General features: G+C 38.8%; 2 protein-coding genes across 7 annotated transcripts in view; one reads left to right on the top strand and one right to left on the bottom strand.

The window, feature by feature from the left end:
* Positions 1 to 17,336, bottom strand: part of LRRTM3 (leucine rich repeat transmembrane neuronal 3) — a 90,545-nt gene extending 73,209 nt beyond the window's left edge. For 2 of the 3 annotated variants that reach the window (XM_063338121.1, XM_063338122.1), the window contains exons 1-2: positions 16,790 to 17,336; positions 14,938 to 16,469 (exon numbers count right to left, since the gene is read on the bottom strand). In XM_063338121.1, the coding sequence (XP_063194191.1) occupies positions 14,938 to 16,469; positions 16,790 to 16,793 (1,536 nt within the window). In that variant the 5' untranslated portion in view covers positions 16,794 to 17,336. Of the gene's footprint in view, positions 1 to 14,937; positions 16,532 to 16,789 lie in introns of those variants that run through there. The other variant, XM_063338120.1, reaches the window with a different exon arrangement.
* The window catches only part of CTNNA3 (catenin alpha 3), a 539,182-nt gene that overhangs the window by 237,280 nt on the left and 281,569 nt on the right, over positions 1 to 20,333 (top strand). The window lies entirely within an intron of this gene.

The raw sequence follows: 20,333 nt of genomic DNA, 5'->3' as shown, positions 1-20,333 counted from the left end.
AATAGGAGCTAATGAATATTATTTAATGAAGCAAGCCATTGAAAAATAGAATGCAAAAAAGGGCTGTTTATGATAAAATAATCCTTTCTCTGTAGTGCGCTGGCTTCCCTTGTGCTTTGTACAGCCATCATGAATTTTCTAAATCTTAGACCAAATGATTCTGTACATTTAATAAGGGATCATAATTTCAACAGGAATAACATTGAATATCACATTAGCATAACGCATGTCTGTGAAGATCTATGGGAAGTGTGGGCCATTTGTGGTTTCTGGGTCTGTCCCTCAACAACATAATGTTTCAACTTCTCCAGCCTGGTCCTTATGCCGTACAGAAGTGTGTGGATCCTGTGGAAAGGGCACATTTCAACTGCTGTACGTTGTGCTGAGAAGGGAAGGTGGCGTGTTAGGCTGCTTTTCCCTGTCTCCCTCCCTCTCTCAATGGCTGTGCTGAAAAGCTGATACTGAGAAGAGTGGATTTGTTGCAGCCATCACAAGTCATGCTTATTTAGTGAGGAAACTGTTAAATGCTGAGGCCTCTTGTCAGCATGATACCACTGTCCTACTTTTGTACTGCTGGTTTACCGACTGCAGCATATGACGGTTTTCTGTAAAATGCAGCTAACCTTTTGGAATGCTTTGATGTATGAATTAGTTATGAAGGTTAAACTTTCTGAAACACCTTTGTGGGTTTGTGGTAACCGTACCCACAGAGTCCTCGTGCCAGTGCATTAATAAGCTCTGTCTTCCTTTGAGTTTTGTGGGACACTTATTCTCTGGAAAACCCTTAAATTGTCTTGAGTTACAGTGGACCAATCTGGGTCCATCAGAAGGAGAGAATTGAGGGTACAAGAGTGATTTCCTGCTTTTTAATAGCAGTTGAGTTTTCTGCTGGATTCATATGGATGGCAGAAATGAAGAGATGAGTATGCTGTGCTGGCCATGCCTCCAGCCCTGAGTCATCCAGTCCACTGACAAGAAATTCAGGGTTTGAAAGATCATAATGTGTTGCCTACTCAACGTGATTTCTCGGGGAGGTCTGGGGACTTACTGGCCTGGCCACTATCGAACCAGGAGGCATTTCTTTGTTACAAAAGCAGATAGCATCTGCTGTGCAAAGCTAGTGGAAATCTTGTACGATCCTTAGTGACGATTTGAAAATCTCTCTCCCTCATCTGTTTGAAATCAAAACTCTGTCATACTTACTGCAAGTAGGGAAAAATACATTAAATGTCTCGAAATAAATTTTGCATTAGGGCTGGGGGAGATGACCAGGGGTCTCAGGAAAAAAGCTTTTTTAACTTGTCCTACTCATTTGCTGCTTTGCTGTGTTTTACTTCAGTCTCAACTCTGCAGCCTGAAGCCTGCAAACCTGAAATTAAACTCCTAAAATTATAAAAGCTTAAAACAAAGTGAAGGTTAATGGTCACCGGCTACTTTCCCACAGGCTTGGTAAGCTTTGATTTCTGAAATGTTAATAGAATAGGGAAGCATAAGGCTGTTGCTGTTATATATTGTTCTTGTGGTCAGTATTACTACTGTCAAGCAAAACAGCACCTCCTAAAAAATAACACACCTGAGCTGACAATTAGCCTGAGAAAGCTAATGCTGCTGTTAAAGACCCTGGGAAGTGCACTGTTTTGCCCATTAAACAAACTCTTAAATAGAATGAAACCAGCTGGAGAGGGATGTGCAGTGATTTTTCACTGATCTGTGTTGCTTCAGTGGCATAAAGAGAATGTAAAGGTCTTTGCAAAGGTAATTTGACTGCCCTCAGCACCCATTCACTATGGTTTTGCCAATAAGGGGCCCTTTTGTAGGCTGCGCCTTGGAGCTCTACTTGAATTCACCCATTAGAAAGGAAAATATGGCTTAGAGAACAGCTGCTTTTCACTCATTTTTGGTAGGCTCATTGGATAGCTGAATGCAAAGCAGATGAGACCTAATATATAATCTTTCTCTGAAGGATACAGAAGTTTGTCAACTTACTGAAGATTTCCAGTACTCCTTGGAAAAGATACATAGGCCAACCCAGTCAAGGTATTAGACTATAGGTCTTGAGGTAGAGGTTTGAATTAGAGGGTCATTTGGGAGTACTGTCACATCCACTGGTCCAATACTTGAAGGAACTGAGTCAGATACAGACAGAACTGAAATCGAACTGGATGTTTCATTTTCAGGTGACCACATGCTTTACCGTTATTGACTAAATGAGCTGTGTAATTTATCACAGTGATTTTTACAATGTATAAACAGAAATAGGCAGGGGCTGTGTTTCAAGCATCTGCTAGTTTTGAGTGGTTGACTTTGAGGCATTCCTTTATTCTAGGCTGGTTTCCAAACAGTTTAATGCCTATACATCTTCAAAGTTAATATTCCTTTGTAGATCCCCTTCTCCTTTCTCTTGCTTACATTAGCACGCAGCACCACTGCGGTGTGTTAGCAAATGCTACATAGCAGGTGGATCTCCACATTCAATCCTGCTCCATCGTCTGCCTGGCACAGATTTCCTGTCAGCATTTGCAGTTCTCCTGGTTACCCTCCCCCTTCAAAGCTGTTAATATGGTCTTCTGAATTCATTCAGCAAAATTGGACTTACAGATTTATGCTTGAAATAACATGTGATAATGTTGTTTGTTTTTTCTTTGTGTTGGGGATGCAGAGAAGTGAAAGTATTAAATTGTGTAAAACGAGCATTAAATTGAATGAAGGCGCAGGTAAAGGGCACAGGCTACAGATAGTCAGAGGGGATCTGTATGAAAATGAGTGTTTTATTTGCAACCTTTTAAAAAGGGAAAGACTCCTTGTTCCAGAGTGTAGATTGGAAATCTTTGATTAAATCCTGAAACAGCCCTATTAAATAGATGCAAAGTGTTCTGTGGTACTGAGAAAAAAGGGATCATGGGTTATTCAGCTGCAGTTCTAAGAGCGCCTGTTATAACCATGCATTTTAATTAACCAGATCAGCTGAAGAAATGTTGTCTATATACTGCAGCACAGCTATCCTCCTCGAAAACTATCCTATCAATAAACAGAGGGCTTCTATTTGCAAAAGTCTTTTAAAGTACATTTAAAAAATGCATTTGGGAGAGATTAATAATTAAGCTAGTGTGGAATTAACCTTAGGCAAATCTGCTTCCTTTTTGCAGTGTAGGGACATGTCCTGTCTGTCATATCCGTATAGTGACCCAATAAAGCATTGATACAAAAAAAAATCTATTCTTTGTAACTAATCAGCATGCTGTTATGGCAAGGCCTATAATTTGAGATAACTTTTGTTTTCTCATGCGTAACAATTTTTGAAGATTATGTTAATTTTCACTTAAAATTGATATGCTAAGGGTCCTGCAGAAGGTACAAGTATTCAGAACTGCTTTATTTTATTTTTTTTCTTCGTATTTGAGCATGAATCACTTCGCTGTACCTCATTTTACTTGTTATTTGATCAATGAGTCTTCTCTGCTGGGGGAAGTAATTTAAAACTATTGTGAAAATGCCTCTAACGTTTCTTTGTTGCTGAAAGCTTGCTTGCTGTTGGAGCTGAGGTTGTTTGTAAACAAGCCTTTGCAGGGGGAGAACTCGGTAGACTTGGTAGAAATTCAAGGACATCTGGTACACTTATATGTAGCCCTTGGATTCTCTTTTCATTTCTGGGAAATAGATAATCAAAAGAGAAGAGCCTGGACTGGAGGAAGGAAATGGAGTGGAGTGGGAGAGAGAAATCTGAAAAAAAATAGAATCAAAATAATGATTCTTTTCCTTTCTATGAGAAGTAAGGCCGATCTAGGGGAGTCTTGCAATTGGGAAATCCCCATAGTAACCGATCTTAAGGTTATTAGCGCATACAGAAAATCCTGCAATCTACAACAAGGATGAAAATTCATGAATCCTGATGTTGCTAAACTGAAATGAAATTGGCATGTTTTGGAGAATGGGGATATGTTCCTGACTCTCATGTCTCCCCCTGAGCTGCTGTAGTAGTTCACCCATAGTTCTGTAAACCTTTCTGTTTTTTTCTGTTGCTCTTCTGAATTAATTCAAATGGAGGATCTAACCAAAATCGTTATAAAAATTTATAAGCCCAGGCATGCCGTGCAGTCTGCCATTAGTATTTGTACTGAAAATTAAATGAAAAATTGAGATGCTGGACAGTTAGCCTAAAATACAATTTTGACAGTTTCTTCTCCCTTACTTAAGACCTTATCATCCATACAGCTGAAAAGACAGACTCTTTTCTTTTGGTTCTGAGGCAGGATTTTGGTACCTGCCAGGTGAACTCTGTTATCAGTTTTGGCTAGCCATGCTGCTGGATGGCTGAGGGAAGGTTTGGGAATACGTAATACTCTTTCAAATGAGCTGCTGGGACTGTGTAAAAAAGTTGTCAAATAGCTATAGCAAGCTCTGCGCAAAAGGTGTCTTGAAGTTTGAATCAACGGCAGGTGACAGCTGGTTAGTGTGTCACACTGGCTGTGCTGGGCGCCCTCTAGGTTAGGTAAGGAGCCCATCTCTCTTGGAAATGCCTGTCAAGCCCCAGATATGTAGACATGCACATTCACAAACAAACAAGATTATTTTAAGATCTTTTTCTGTTGATATTGGAGGGTCGACATAAATATGGGACTCTTTCTTAAGTACATGAACTAGGTGGAAATAATGAGTGCTTGTAAAAATTCTCACTGCAGAGTCTGTATGGAGGAGCATTTTCTTTTCATCATCTCATTAATGAGTTGGAGCCTTTAACAGCTTAGAGTGCTGAATAAGGATTTACATTTAATTGAAGTCCTCTGTTCTTAGCTGACAAAATGTATTTTACACACTTGATGGATGTAATTAGTGTGATGAGGCTTTAAAAGAAATTGGCTTTAAATTTAGAATTTGCCATGTCAGTTTATACACAAAGCCAAAGCATATGTGGCAGTAGTTCTGTGGCTTTGGAGAAATGCATTTCATTATTATAGGCAGACGTGGCGTTTAGGGACATGGTTTAGTGGTAGTTTTGGCAGGTGTAGTTTGGCAGTTTTTTGGTTGATGGTTGGACTTGATGGTCTTAAAGGTCCCTCCCAACCTAGAATATTCTATGGTTCAGTGATTATTACTGATATATAGGCATTTTTAATTTAGGATACTGTTACAGTCCAAATACAGCATGCTTTCAGATTTGAGAATGCAATCTATTTTCTTACGATTTCAAATTATTTTATACTGCTACAAGATATTTCTTACACGTCAGAACTTACCATTGTATGCTATGACTACAGACAAACCTGTATCCTTTGGATAGCAGGGAATTGTGCATAATTGTTTAAGTTACTGTCCTTTATTAAGCTTTCATAGAAACAAACCTCCACAAATACTGCAAGACTTCAGTCCGTGCAAACTAAGGGCAACTGCTTACTACTCCCAGTCACTTTTTCCCCTACAGTGTTATTGCCTTCTGCTCAGCCTGATAGCCAGTGGCTTCTCACTTGAAAATATTTCAAGGTTTGTCCTACAAAAGGTCACACGCGAAAATTAATAAAAAAGTAAGAGAATGTTGAGGCGCCATAGCTGTATACTGTAGGCTTCCTTAAGCTGTAAAATAAACACTACATGAAGTTCAAGCTCTCAGTGAAAAGAACTTGGTTTCTGGCAGTTATGTTTATTGCTTCCCCTGTGGCAAACAGTGTATTTTTGACATACGTGTTTTAAAAATAGGCAGCCACTTCATGCAAAATGTCGAAGGTATAAAGATTCAATATACAGGATTCTGATTTAGAACGTTAGAAATTTTTCCCCCATGTTCTCTGTGATTGTGACTTATTCACTAAGAAAAGTGAAAATTTATTTTTGGGTTGCCAACGTGACGAGGGATGAATAGAAATACGCTGTCCGGCATCGTGTATGTTTGAAGTAAGTCTGTTCTTTAATGAAGGACAAGTTACTGGCTAGTAATTGGAGCTTCTGAGCTCATGAATAATACTGCTAGGTTTTGCTGCAGCCCCACATTTTGTATTAGTAGTGTAGCCTGGAAGCTATTAAGGATAAATGAAAGTAGGGAAAACTAAACATTTAGTCCTAAAAGTACAGAGGCTGTTTGTGATAGGTACAATTAGTCTTAGGAAAAGTTCCCACTGAAGGGTTTCTGTCCCTGTCTGTTGGGATGCTTTGTTGTAAGGTGGATAGTAAGTACGTTACACAGTGAGTCACAGGTGTAACATCACATGGAATTCATTTTTGAACTGGAAGTTGCTATTATATACAATGCGTATGTATTCTGGGTAGTACAATGTGATTCGGGAGAAGCCAGCTGGTCTGAAGCAATGTAGAATGAAGCCTGCACTGTTCTGAGGATGTGACTCACATTACAGATGGCTGGAAGGCTAATATTGTGATAGGACAGTGTTTATATTACAAGTAATAGTGCACTGCTAACAAAACTCTGATGTGCTGGAATAATTATTTGATACTTTTTTGAAGAGGGAAAAGATGATCCCTTTCTCCAACTTTGGCTAAATATCTTTTTTGTAAGACTACTATAATTGCTGCTACTGAGGAATGTGGGGAATAAACTTGTTTGCTTAAAAAACAGACTCCAGAATCTGTGGCCTTTTTTTGAACTGAACCATAGGTAATTGTTTTTTGGAAGTCACTTAATTTTAACTGTGTGTCAGGAATTAGTGGCAGCCCCTTTTGTAGTAGGTCAGAAGGCAATTTCCCAGTATATACCCTTTTGCAATATGCATCCCACCTGATGTTAATAAGATACATCTGCCGCTGTCTGCACATCGTTGAGGTACAGCTGCTTCCTTGCACTTGCAAGAAAACTTGCCAAAGCCTCTGGGAAGGTAATTTTTTAGGCTAGCTTCATGAAGCTGGTCAGACCACTTTGTACAGCCTATGGTCAGTCTTGTTCGAATTTCAAATTCTAGGGAGAAGAGGAGAGAAGATAATGTTCTGTCACAAAGCTTAAGCGCTCAACTATTGCAAGAAGTGGGTGGAATCTGGGTGTTTAAATGCCCATTTGCAGTTTTAAAAAATCTTTCCTATAGTCTGTTTTAAAATAAACAGGATGATCTATAGGAAACTGAAATTTTAATAACAAAACACTAATTAAGATGAGGTCTAAAGTTTTTTTTTTTTCTGTTTGACTCCAATTTGCATTTTGTAAACTGTATTGCCTTTTTTTTCATACTTTTGTCATCGGCAGCTTTTGCACAACTTGCCACAAGCCAAATAGATGCTTCTGCATCATGTGTTTTAAAAAAGAAAAGCAAACAAGAACCAATGTGTATGCTAGACTGTACATTATAAAATCTGTATTTTAGAATAAGGAGTCTGTTTGATGGTTGTGTTTTCAGTGGCTCAGAGATTGTATGACTAACGTGTTGTTATCTGCTTATTATCTGCACTCTAGCAAAACACGTGTTCAGTCTTCACGTTTCCTTCATCTACAGCTACTTTAATCTTGAGGGCAATGAAGGGAAGAATTACAAAGGCAATTAGGGTGCCCAGCTTCCATTGGAGCTCTTGTTTTGTACCTTGGAACATTTTGTGCGTGTTTTCTCCCCTGAGTTACAGCTGAGCCAGGAAGGGGAAAGTTAGCTCATTGCATTATTTTGAATATGATTTGTGAGTTTTGCAGCCTTTAAGGAAGTGGAAAATATAAGTGCCTGATTTAAAATCAGAACTATGAGTTCTACAGCACTAATTATTGTAGCCACTAGTTAGAGAACTGGTATTCAACCATTCAGTAAGTTGTTCCTGACCATAAAGTGCAGGTGTAAGACCCAACAGCACAACCCATGATTTATACTGAAGTGCAAAATGAATGCCAGGAGAATGGTCTCAGCTAGAGTAATGTATGTGTTACCACTTAGCAGTACCATGGCATTCCTACGAATGCTGAAAATAACCATACAAGAAACAACAAAATAATAAGATGAAATGTATTTTGATTATTTCCATATCAGCTCAGTCCCACAGCTTCTTAAAGAGGTGTCTTGCATTATAAGAAGGTGTTTTCTCCCTCTCATTAAGTTAGGTGTGAAATAAAAGTTAGAGAAGTTTTTTATTTTATATTTAAAGATGCTCAGAACCAGGCAGTAGCAATTTTAAAAAAATAGATGCTTAAAATACTTTTAAGAAATGCACAAACATTTATTTAACATTCCAGTTTTGCTTTAGAATGTGATTTTATCTCTTTTAAAACCAGTTGTTTAACTTATGGAAAAACTGAGTGACCCTCCCTAACTTTTTACTAGCACTGTAAGGCATATGCAGTCCTTTCCCTGAGTCTTTTCTGTTTTCCGTCTCTCTGTATAATTATGCACATGAGCAGAAGTGCCCATAGAAATGCAAAGTTTTCATATAGTTAGTACATCACACTATGGGATATAGTGCAGGTATAATACGTGACAAGTATAGGAGGTACTGCTGGATTTCAAGTGAAAATAACTAATAAACGCTGACTTCATGATGACAATTTCTGCAGGGTGCTGCCAATATCAAGGTGTTTAGTGTTTTTTTTTTTTTTCTTCCAGCATTAAGCAATTAGGTTCCTGAAAGACCTACCTATTTAAATGCTTTGTTAGTTTGAAGAAGAAAAGGATTTGCACACAGAACTGGGCAGATGATTTTCTCAATGGTGTAGTGAAGCAATAAACGTTGTAATGCATTTATGTCCTTGTTTGGAGGGTAAGTAGATGAGTAATTAGGATGTTTTATTTTCGTATGTCCTTATGATGTGTTAACAGACTCTGTCTGTGCTGCCGCAAAACACTTTGAGAATTTGCAAGGTTGAACTGTAATTATGAATTCCTACACGATCTCAATGCTACTGCTAACGTTGAAGTAATAGAAATTGAACATTCAGTCAAGACTGTAAGCTGTGACACATAGTCAACCTGTTAGTCACCCAGGAACATAGTAAGTGAATGGGTTTAGGGGTTAAGAAGACACATTTGAGGGGTCTTTGGAGAACTCTCAAGATTACATCTCCAGTCATTCGGTGTCTTCTTGGCAAGTGAGTATGCGAGAAACAGTAAGAATATGTAAGTAAAGAATGAAATGTTTTGTTGAAGGGTTTGGTTGATTTCAGTAATGAATAATCTTAAACTTGTGATTTTTCACATGAATATAAAATATTTCCTGTAATAACTTCAGTAAATTTCATTAAGCTGTTTAGAAAGACAAAGTTAATAAATAGGGATTAACTGGCCTTTTGTCCCTTCTCAGTAAACAATGCTCATTCTTACATTAGAATGCTAATGCTATGGTCATGATAGTCTAACAATATGAGCAAGACAAGAGTTGTAGGGAGGTGTGATTTCTATGATGGGTTGGTCAAATAAAAGATACTGCCTACTACTTGCAAATCTTTTTTTCATTATTGCTTTTACGATGTTTGTGCTTGTTCTAAATGAGATTTGCAATTTTCTCTAGTAGGTAAAATGTTGGCCATCAACTCACAGCTGGCCATCCCAGAGTGTCTTGAATAAACTCCTTTTTATCACTTTACGACCTCCTTGGTGATCTGTTCATAGCTGTTGAACACAATCACTTTTTACTTCTTTTGCGCCCTACTGTGTTCCATTCACCGTTATGCCAAGAAATAGCTTGACTATAACCCTGAGGATCACATCAAACTCCTATGCTGTATCACTGTGATGACAGCCTAGCTAGGCTATATATCGTGGGCTGATAGGTGACCTCCAAACACATGTAAGTGCACAAAAAGTTGGAAATGTAACTGCATTTCAGTCAGCATGCAGTGAAATGAATTCTTGTGCGTCTTATTAAGGGAAATGAAATCTGTCTGTTATCAACAGAGCTACAATCCTGATTTCATTGGCTTACGTCATTTACTGTGGTTTAAAATTGATGCCAGCAACCTGCATATGCTGCATATTTATATGTCACTGGTGAGTTTCCCATTGTTTGGCTTGTTATTGCTTGGGAATTTGATCTTTCATCATTTGCTTCTTCTCTCTTTTGTACATTGTGTGGTTTCAAGCTGAAGCTGTTGCTTTAACTTGTTCCCAGGTGGTGAGTGCTCTTCCTTTTGATGTCTAATAATATCTTTCTCTCATTATTGTAAAAATAAACTCAAAATTTTTGTTTTTATTTAAAAAGAATATCTTTTGCTGTTAGGAAGTTGAATGAGTTTCTTTTAGTCTGAGTTTATTTTTATAGTCTCCTAAAAAGTCACTTAGTGGTGTTTAATAGGTAATAATTTCTAAATCAGTGGCCACAAATTTGTTACAGCTCCTGTCCTTGTTTACTTATTATATGCTTCATGCCTTTTACTCACAGTAGTGACTTACACAGTGGATAGACCTTTTCTTGCTAGCATTCATCTACTCTTATGTGAGAATCACATTCAGTTTATGACTCCTGTACACAGAGATGCAGTTGAAATACGGTTATGTACTTACTATGGCCGAAGGATTTGATGCTACTAGCATGTGATACAGAAGAATAGAAGGTAAAAAGGCAAACACATCTGTATGCGAGTTGATATAGAGAATAGATACCTGTGATTAAGCTAACTACCCGCTGGATGTCACTATTGTTCCACAGAAATGCATCTGAGAGAATATTTATCTAGAGTTGAGTGGCTGACAGCAGAGACCGTTAGCTTGCAGCAAACTGAAAATTTCTAATTGTGTTTGCAGGAATATTGTACATTTATGTTCATTTTGCAATTGAATTTTATATCAAGGTTCACTATTTCATAATGATAAAAAAATGAGCATTGCCAAACCTTTAGCAGTGATGACTGTGTAAGTGCAGATAGTGAGTAATGAAAACCTACCCGTCAGTAGAGAAGCTTGCATTCGTTATACTCAAGCCACTTGTTCTCATTATTATTCTCTTACTCTGCAATTGCTGGAGGTAATCTCAACACAGTGAATGAACATTACCAGTCTCCTTGAATTTGCTTAGTACATTAGTTATTTTTTTTTTTTTACAAAGATGTGCATTCTGTGAGGTTTATTATTCTGAAATACCACTTGACTATTCCAGGAGCTAGGTCATTCAGTTGAGAGGTCAAGTAGTCCACTGGCTAAGAGGATGTCTTGGTGTGAGGAGACTGGATTATATTCCCAGTACTCAACTGGTGTGCAATCTCGAGCCAAATTGCCTCAAATCTGTCATGTTTATTTGCCATCTTCTGTCTGTCTTCTCAACATCCCTTGTAAATATTTAATGTAAGAGATTGTTGGAAGGTGTTTGTACAGTGGCTAGCAGAGGAAGTCCTGACATCTTTTAAGATCTTTGGGGTGCTACGATAAAATGAAACAGTCTTGTTTGGTGATCCCACCTAACGTTTGTCTCAACATTGTTTAAGTAAGTGTAGACTGCAAAAAAGTCTGCAAAACCAATGAAATTGAAAACATGCATGGAAGAGTACTGCACTTTGTGGCTTGAAAAGCCCTGATCTTCAAGTGATAGCCCCAGAACACCATATATGACTCAGGAAAAGGAATAGAATTTGATTAAAAAAACCCAAACAAAACAAACCCCAGATACCTGCAAAATGCACTGTTGCTCACCTACACTTGGAATATGTAGGCAGCATCAGATCCATTAAGGGATAGCCAAGTCATGAGAGGCACTCAATCACATCTCCTTCCTCAAGTTGGTGCCTAAAATACTTGTATGAAGGCTTAGGGGTTTCTAAGAGCCATCATAGCTGTTGTGCATCCTCTGAGGATTCCTCAAACATCACCCCAGCAAGGTTTTAACAGTCTTGCGAGAGACTGGCGCCAAAACATCCAAAACCCAAGAGAAAATGGGATCAGAATTCTAGATATCTGCTGCCCAAACTGGAGAGAAGCAAAGGAGAAATTTCTTCTCTGGAATCTTTGAGGCTTTAACACTTCATTTGTATTCAGGAAAGGGGCAGCCTTTCACAGACACTGAAAGTTGCTCAGCTAAGACCATTTTGTTTCCTGTGAGATGATTAGAATTTGTGACTCTGGTGGCCGAGCCACCCAAACCAAGTCACTTCTATAGTGTTTAATTTGACAGTGGTGAGACTAAGTTTAGCTTAGTTCATGTAGACTTTGCACAGATGAAAGCCACTAGAGTAGGATTTAACAACTCAGCTTGCGGGCCTCAGCTGTGCAAGAGGGTTCAAAGAATTACACTGGGCATCTTATTTTGTGTAGTCAGACAGTGGTTTCATTATCAATAACTATAGCAGCAATTACACATTCGGCTGTGTTTGGTATATGTTTGGAAACTCATGAAAAGTGAATCTGTAGTTTCTCAGTCAATAAATGAATTAGTTGATCTGAGCATGTCTGTGCTTGAATGTAAATGTTTCATTATTATTTTTGTTATCTGTGTATGATTAATGACATAGTGGCCTTATTTTCTTTTTCATGCCCATAATTAAATATTTTTCAAAGGGAGTTAGTGGTAATGATACAGGTATTGCTTTCTGTAGAAGGCTATGGATTGGTTCTTTCTGAGTATTGTTATGTTAGAACAAGACATTAAAGAAACATAAAAGGAAGCATATGAAGTCAAACTCAGTTATACACAACTCATTCACAATCACAGTCTATTAAGAAGTTTTAGAAGATATATTGAATATTTTCAAATAGCAAAAATTCTAAATTAATAGTGTGAAATTATTTTCCGATTGGAGTTAGCACTCCCAAAACTAAATAGGAAAAATTTCTTATATATATATGTATCTATACATACATGTGCACACACGTGTGTATGTATATGTATGTATGAGTATATGTATGTTTTGCACCAAATCTTTCTTGGTTTGGCTGTGCCTAATATTAGTCACCACTGCAGACATTAAAGCCTGTAGAAGCACAGAGATGGTTCTTAACATGAAGTTTACAGCAAACTGTAAATCCTTCAGTACAGAGCTAACCAAGACCTGTGAGTCCCATAATAGCTAAGATAATTCAATGTCTATTGACTTTTTAATAGCAACTTTCAAGGTACAACTCAGGTTAAAAATCACAGTCTGCTCAGTGCTGCTAGAGCATCTCAAGCACTTGCATTATTAATTGTGTGGGATCCTCTTTGTACCCAGTAAAACAGGGTCTCAGTGTTGCAGGATTCAGTATAGTCTCAGGCTTCTACTCTCCGATATTTTCTCACTACAGTCCTTGAAAATGAGATTGGCTTCATTACATGAAAAAAACAAAGCAAAACAAAACCCCTTCAAGTGTATTAGTTCTTTTTAAGAGAAGCTTTCTAGCTTTGTTTTCATTGTATCTGGCATATTTCAAGGCGATTGGCTGTGATTAGTTTTTTCCCAGTAAAAATTCAGGAGAACATTCTGCTAAGGTTTTGCTTTTTCTAATCTGCTGCAGTGAAACTGCTTTGTAGAAACATTCCCTCCCAGGTGATTGAAGACGTGCAGTTTACTAAGCCAAATCAAGTAATAAAATAGAGATAATTAAATTACTGAATTGCTTCTATATAGGCACTGCTGTATTTTCTCAAGAATGAACCACCCCCACACCACATCCCCCTTTTCTTGTTAATCAAAATTGGAGGTATGATTTATTTGGAAGTATGGGGGATGTCATATTCTTCTGCAACCAACAAAAATACATGACTTTGGGAGAGGGAGGGCAGGGAGTAGCTGGGTTACAAATATCTATTTTGTCCAGAACAACTGATGAATGACTACACATTAGAAATTAATATCTGTGATTTCTTGTAATGTTATTAGGGTTTTGCTAAGAGAGAAAAATAATTTGTCACTGATTTCTTTAAGGATTTTTGGATGCACTCTTCGCAGATCGATGAATAACCAATTTTCTCTGGAAGCTCTTTGCACTTGTAGTATTTCTAAAATGTACACTGTTTGGCTTTGTAAGTAATGAAGCTTTATTTAGTTATTAGAGGGACAGTGTGCAAAACACATCACAAAACCCTAACAAGCTCAGCCCAGCAAATAAAAAGAAATAGAAGAAAATGACAGATTTAATGGTTTCCTCAGCTACATTAATGTCTTTGACAGTCTTGAAAAGAGAATTTCTAATGAGCACTGAAACAAATGTGTGCAGGAAGTGGTCTTGCTTTTGCTGCTGCACATTTGAGTTCCTCTAATTGCATCAATAAGGAATTTCTGCTCCTCATTTAATGAATGCCTTTTGACTACTTTCTGAAAGGCAACTGGGTGTAAGGGATAAACACTGGCACCTTTTGTATGAAGTCACATAAACAGGTTTCAATTAATAGTTATCAGCCCTAGAAACACTGTATTATAATGCAGTACAGTAAATCCCATTGTACATTTTTATTCTTAGATTTTTATTAAGCATAGGTTTCCCTCTGCTTTGCTTTTGGTGTGGTATCTCATGTCCTAAGACACTGCTTTAACTCCCCACTGGCTTTTTATTATATCTTGTGTTGGGCAGAAATCATGCATTCATTCAGAGCTGTTCCTGTACCATCTCTCTCTTCAAACAACTCAGAATTCATATGATGCTACAGTACCTGGGGCTTTAGTTTGTTCTTGGTTCAAAAAGTGAGTTTCAGAGCAAGGGCTGGGGTTAGGCTGGAGGGGGGACGAAGGGGGGAAAGCTCAGTTTGATTTTTATTTTTTAATTTTGATTCATTGTTGTCATTTTTCTCCCTAAACAGAGGTACAGTCACTGCAGGTGCAGTGGTTTACTTATGAAAGAAGTTTTCTATTTAAAAACAAGAGAGACTTTAATGAAATCAGTAGAGGGTTTGTACAATAGGTATTGTATTAAACCAGAGCTCAGGCTTCACATTGATTGCGGTATTTAAATTTCAATGAGTTGATTATGTATGAGAGTAAAATGACCAGTATTATGAATGTACAAAAAAGTGACATGGAAGAGCTGTGCCAGAAAAGTGAGAAAAACGTTCCCTTTATAGTCCCTAGAGTTCAATAAAGCACCACTATTTCCCAGCTTTTAAAAGCTCTTTTATCACAATGGTTCATACCTCACATTCCCTGGAGCCTGATTTGTTATACGTGCAGGGTCCTGTTCCATTCAGCAGCATCTCACTGGTTTCAGTGTTGGTAGGTTTGTAATCTACATAAAATTCCTGTGTGCTTGGAGTCATTTGCTTCAGCGACTGTCTTTTCTTTTTCCTGTGCCTTCGCATGAGAGAGCGCTGCTGCAGCTGCTTCATACTGGCTGGGTAACGCTTCCATGACACATAGATTACCAGCAGGATCACAAGCACAGACAAGAAAAGGGCCACGCTGCCTGCTATGATTTTATGGAAGGAGATGTGTTCTGTGTCGTGCTCGGGTTCGGAGCTCGATTCAGTGGCTCCAATAGTTGGGGGCAGAGGGGGCTTGCTGTCATGTTTAGGCCTGATGAGTTTTGGTTTAAACGTTGGCTTTGGGAGAGCTCGTGCTAATTCAAACCTTTCCGTGGTACTTTTGCCACAGATGCTGTAGTTTTTCACTGCATCAATCACATTCACCCCTTGCAGCTCTTTGGGGCTGGCACAAATAATTGTATTTTCCCTCAGCCCTTTAAAACTTTTAAGCCAGTTTACCAGAGAGCAAATGTTTCTGCTGCATTCCCATATATTCCCAGCAAGGCTGATGTCATTGAGGGAGATCCAAGAATCCAAAATTTCTTGACCAATAAATGTGAGCTTGTTTGAATCCAGGTTGAGGCGCTGTAAATTGGGCACACACTGAAAAACACTAGGTCCACTGAAAGCTTCTATTTCATTGCCAGATAAATCAAGCCTTTGTAATGAGCTCCAGGTCCAGGACATAGTTTGTCCTATCACACTGATTTTATTCCACTGTAAATAAAGGTTTTGAAGGCTGACTAGCCTTGGAAAAAGTGCCAGGTTGAGCTTAGAAAATTGATTGTGCTCCAGATGAAGCTCTTTCAGTCTGATCATGCCTGCAAAGACATTCCTTGCTAAACTTCGGATGCGATTATAACCCAGGTCCAACAGTTCAAGGTTCCTACAATCTTGAAATATTCGAACAGGGATGGTTCTTAGGGAATTGGACCGCAAATGTAAACTCAGCAGCTTCCTTAAGCCCCTGAACTGTTCAGATCCCAGAGACTGCAGCTGATTGTATGACAGATCCAAATTCCGGAGATTTGTCACAGGTCTGAAGGTATTATTAAGAAAATAGGAGATTCTGTTGGAACTCAAGATCAACTCTTTTAGTCTGCGTATTCCATTGAAAGCATTTTCGTCAATATTGCTGATGTGGTTATGGTCTAAATAGAGCCAGGTGAGTTGATTAAGACCTTTAAATTGATTGTATTTTAGTTTTTGGAGGCTGTTATATCGAAGGGACAAACCTAAACAACCAGCAGATATACTTGAGGGAATCTCCTGCAATTTCTGAGATTCACAATATACCATTTTGCCTTCACACCTACAGCCCTTAGGGCATCCTCGTTCAGCAGAAGAAAGCATTGTCAGTAATACAGTAGGGGCTATTACCAGAGCTACAGCTGATCCGCTCAGTAGCCTAATTACATTGAAACCTGGAAATAAAAACAACTTAGAAAAGTTATCCCCCCACACATCAGTCATTTCTTTCAATCATGCTAAAATCTTTTATCTCAACAATCATTTACAAATCCCTAGCTCAACTCAACTACTTTTCACATTGCTTTCTTTACTCAGATTTTTTTTAAAGAATGCCTTTATATAAATACTGAAAAACAGTTGGTTTAAAGGTGTAATCTCTAAGCAATTTAACTGTAATAACAAAACACATCAAGGTAAGTCTATGGAGTAATTAAAGCACAGGCTATGCAGTGGCTATGAACTATACATTAAAAAAATAACATGAAAAACATACCCATCCTTTGTGTTGTTCAAAGGTCGTCCTTAGGTCTTTCGTTTTTTGCTTAGTGTGCCACAAGCATGGCAGCCCCTGTCAGCTGCACCGTAGTGAGTCAGGGCTCGCTGACACCCAGGAAGAAAAATTGGACCCCTTGGGAGATGGACCGATTTTGGAACATTATTCTTTGCCAGCCATGCAGAACACTCCAAGAATAAATCAATCCCAACACAGCATTCGCAGCAAAATGTCAAATTCTTCCTAGGTGATAGGATCTTCATGGATATTACGTTTTTGCATCTTTATAGTTAGGAACCTGGCTTTTAAAATTTCTCTTTATAGGAAAGCATGTTAGATTCCTCCAAGCACCATTTAGCTATCTGAATTCACACATCTGTATTCCATAGCACAGCAGTTCCCTTACTCAGTACGCGATCCGGCTGGGAAGCTGCTTTGTAGCATCGAAGGTAGAATAAGCCCGTGCAACGACCAAGCTCTGCTCACTTCTGCAGACTGTCATTCTGAAAGCTCCGTCCGACTGTTGCTTTGGTTTCGGCGAACGTAGTCTTATGTAAAGCTGCCCCCAGTGGTGAAGAGTATTATGGGCATGTGCAGAAATGTCTTCCTTTTATCTTGCAAATGAGTAAGCTCTGCTGGGAAAAGAGTGATTGTTCTGAGTGACTAATAGAAGCCGAGTGGTCAGCATCGATGTAAGCTAGTGAGGTGCGCTGAAATATCCAAATCCTCTTAGTCTCTTTTGCTGTTTGTGAAAGCTGTTTTGCATCCTTGAACTTAATAGCTCAGCATGAGCTGCTGAGACTTTTGTCTGAAGGGCTAACATGACATTTGTAGGACATAGATACAAATTTTCGGTCCTCGGGGTTTTTTTTTTTTTTCTTACTGTATTAGACGCGTTCACATGACCTTTTTGCAATAACTCACTGGTTTTTACTGAAGTATCAGCCCCCTCAGTGTGTCTCTTATCAAGTGTTTCAGTAGGGACACTATATTTTATAACATGAAAAATGTTTTGGAGCTGACATTTTGCTGGTTTGCTTTTTTCTTCTCTGTTAAAAGGCACAGTGCCAGGAGGTTAGAAGAGAGTATTGTGCTCATTTATTTCCCAACTTGCTGTCACTTCGTTCCACAATACTAACACTTCAAACACAGGCTTCCATAACCCTTACAATATAGGGACTAAGCAGCTTGGTGTAGTACCTTTATCAGGGGAGTTGCTTTTACTGTAATTTATGACATGGGCAGGATTTTATGTGAAGGTACGATATGCAGAGGTTTTTTACATGTGTGACTCTGGGCAGTCTTCATATATGACATAAAGTGTCTTTTTCTCTTTCCTTACTCTTCCCTTCTTTCCTGAATGCTGTGGAGAAAGATATATCCTCTTATCTGGGGAGAGCAAAGGTAAGATGGCATTACAGCAAATGCACCATGCTGGCAGTCTTCCTTCACCAAGAAATATGTGATCAGAGATGATGATGGAGAAGCGTAAAATCATGGCTCTTTGTCGTGCAAGAATAGGCTAAAGCCTGAAGAGAAGTGTGCTGCTCGTTAAAAGAGGAGTACAGATTACAGTCCCCCAAATGCAACCAGACAGCTCTGAGAACTGCTTTTCCTTTCTGAGGCAGAATCCTTACCCCTTGGAATAATGTGCTTTGACTTTTCCCTTATTATTCACTGCTGTGAGCACAGAAGAACTTAAAATGAGGTGAAACCTGAAATTTTCCACGCATTAAAATGACAACATTGCCTAGTACTTAGTCTGTGAATGACTTCAGGCTTAGAGTAATCCCACTAGTATTAATGCACCTATCTATAGTGCCTAAATTAGGAGCACAGTTGCCCCTGGCTAACAACTATGGACATCTTTCATGTTATGAGTCAGAAATACATACCTGCATCAAGGCACATCCTGTGAAAATTCTCCCCTTTAGGTCAGATTTGTGGTGAAGGAAAGGGTTAATTCCTCCATTAATCTCTGTCACCATCACCATCTCCCATTCTCTACTTCAGTTTGTTTCTGGCTCTTAAATCTGACCTGTAGGGTTGAGGAGCCAGCGACAAACTGCAGACTGCACTGGGAAGTGTGATAGTCTGGGGAGCTGTTGTGCCGATAGGAGTGTCACGCGCCAGTCCTGGTGTGCATGTGATAGGTTTTCCATCACTGCCTTGGGGGCTCTCTGTACTTGATGGAGCAGGATTGGCAGCTTCAGAAGACAATTCAGACCTTGGGTAAGCCAATTTGCCTCTTGGAACCACACTCTTCCTCTGTTGACAGTAGAGGGTGCCTGTGACAGGCACTCTTTATTGAAATGGCTGGTAGGTTCCTAAACTTAGATGGCATGAAATTAGGTGTGAATCTTCACCTGGTTCAAACACAGCATATAAAGCTTCAGAGAACATACAAATTCTTTTTCCTGAAGAGCTGGTGCTACTTAGCATACCAGCTCAGCCTGAGCCTTCTACCCAAACTTTGCCTGTTATCTTTTGTCTTCTCTCCCTGCTTCATCTTCATTGTGGAGTTAACAAGTAACTTCTCTGCCACCATGAGTCAGCAGAGCTTCAGTAGCTTTTCCAGGTTTTTAATAATTGCCAATATACTGGACAAATAAGAGGGAACAGCCACTCTTTTACCATGAGTTATTTTCATTTTTCTGAAAGGGGTGAGACATCAAGAGATGAACAGAGAGAGCATCAAATCTATGTTAATGGATTGCCAAATTCAATTTTCTTTACTGAGATCCTTTTTGAATTACACAAGCAGGAAAAGTGCCAGTGTCTGATAAACAGGTTTTTTTTGAAATTACATTTCTGTATCTTCATACAGCTGAATAGATTCTTTTCAAATTGTGGAAATAAAGCTGCTCCCAGTATGAAAATTTCATACAAGATTTCAGACCAGTTTGGCCATATTATAAGCTATGAAAAATAGAGAATTAAGTTAAAGCTGCATTTTAGATAAGAAGATGCCTTTTGTAAGTGGTTTAACCTTTGCCTTGTATCAACTACACCTCATATATCTGTGCAGCCCCATTGCATTACCATTTAATTCATGTAACCAGGAAAAGAGAACTCAAGGCCAAAGTGGTTAACTTCTCTTATGGATAAGCTAGTTTTCATTACAACTAATACCACAAATCCTGAGTGTCTAAAATCCAGGAGTTTGTTGAAGGCTTGGTGTGAATTAAACTTGTGCTCCACGCAAGTCTGTGTGCATTCATTCTCCAGGATAGTTGCTGTAGTCACAGGGCAGTTTAAGTTCACAGCACTGTTGCTGGGCAGCCCTGCCTCCTGTCCTGCACAGCAGCTCCCAGTCAGGAATGGGAGGTGAACGCTGCAAGTAACAGAAATCTCAATGACTTCATGCTGACTGAATGACTCAGAAACAGTGTTATTCCATCTCTTCTGCCTATGAAGACAGCATTTTATGCAATTCTGCAAAGACAGATACTCTTAAGAGAAATATTTCATTTATTTGTGTACTCTTGCACGCAGTCTGTGTTTTGGGATTTCAGCCTTAGACATAAATTGAGATGTCACAGAA

This window comes from Chroicocephalus ridibundus, chromosome 6 (assembly GCF_963924245.1).
Source record: "Chroicocephalus ridibundus chromosome 6, bChrRid1.1, whole genome shotgun sequence".
In the NCBI taxonomy this organism is placed as follows: Eukaryota; Metazoa; Chordata; class Aves; order Charadriiformes; family Laridae; genus Chroicocephalus; species Chroicocephalus ridibundus.
Note: the sequence above shows the minus strand (reverse complement) of the source record. Positions and strands in the feature narration are given on the sequence as shown.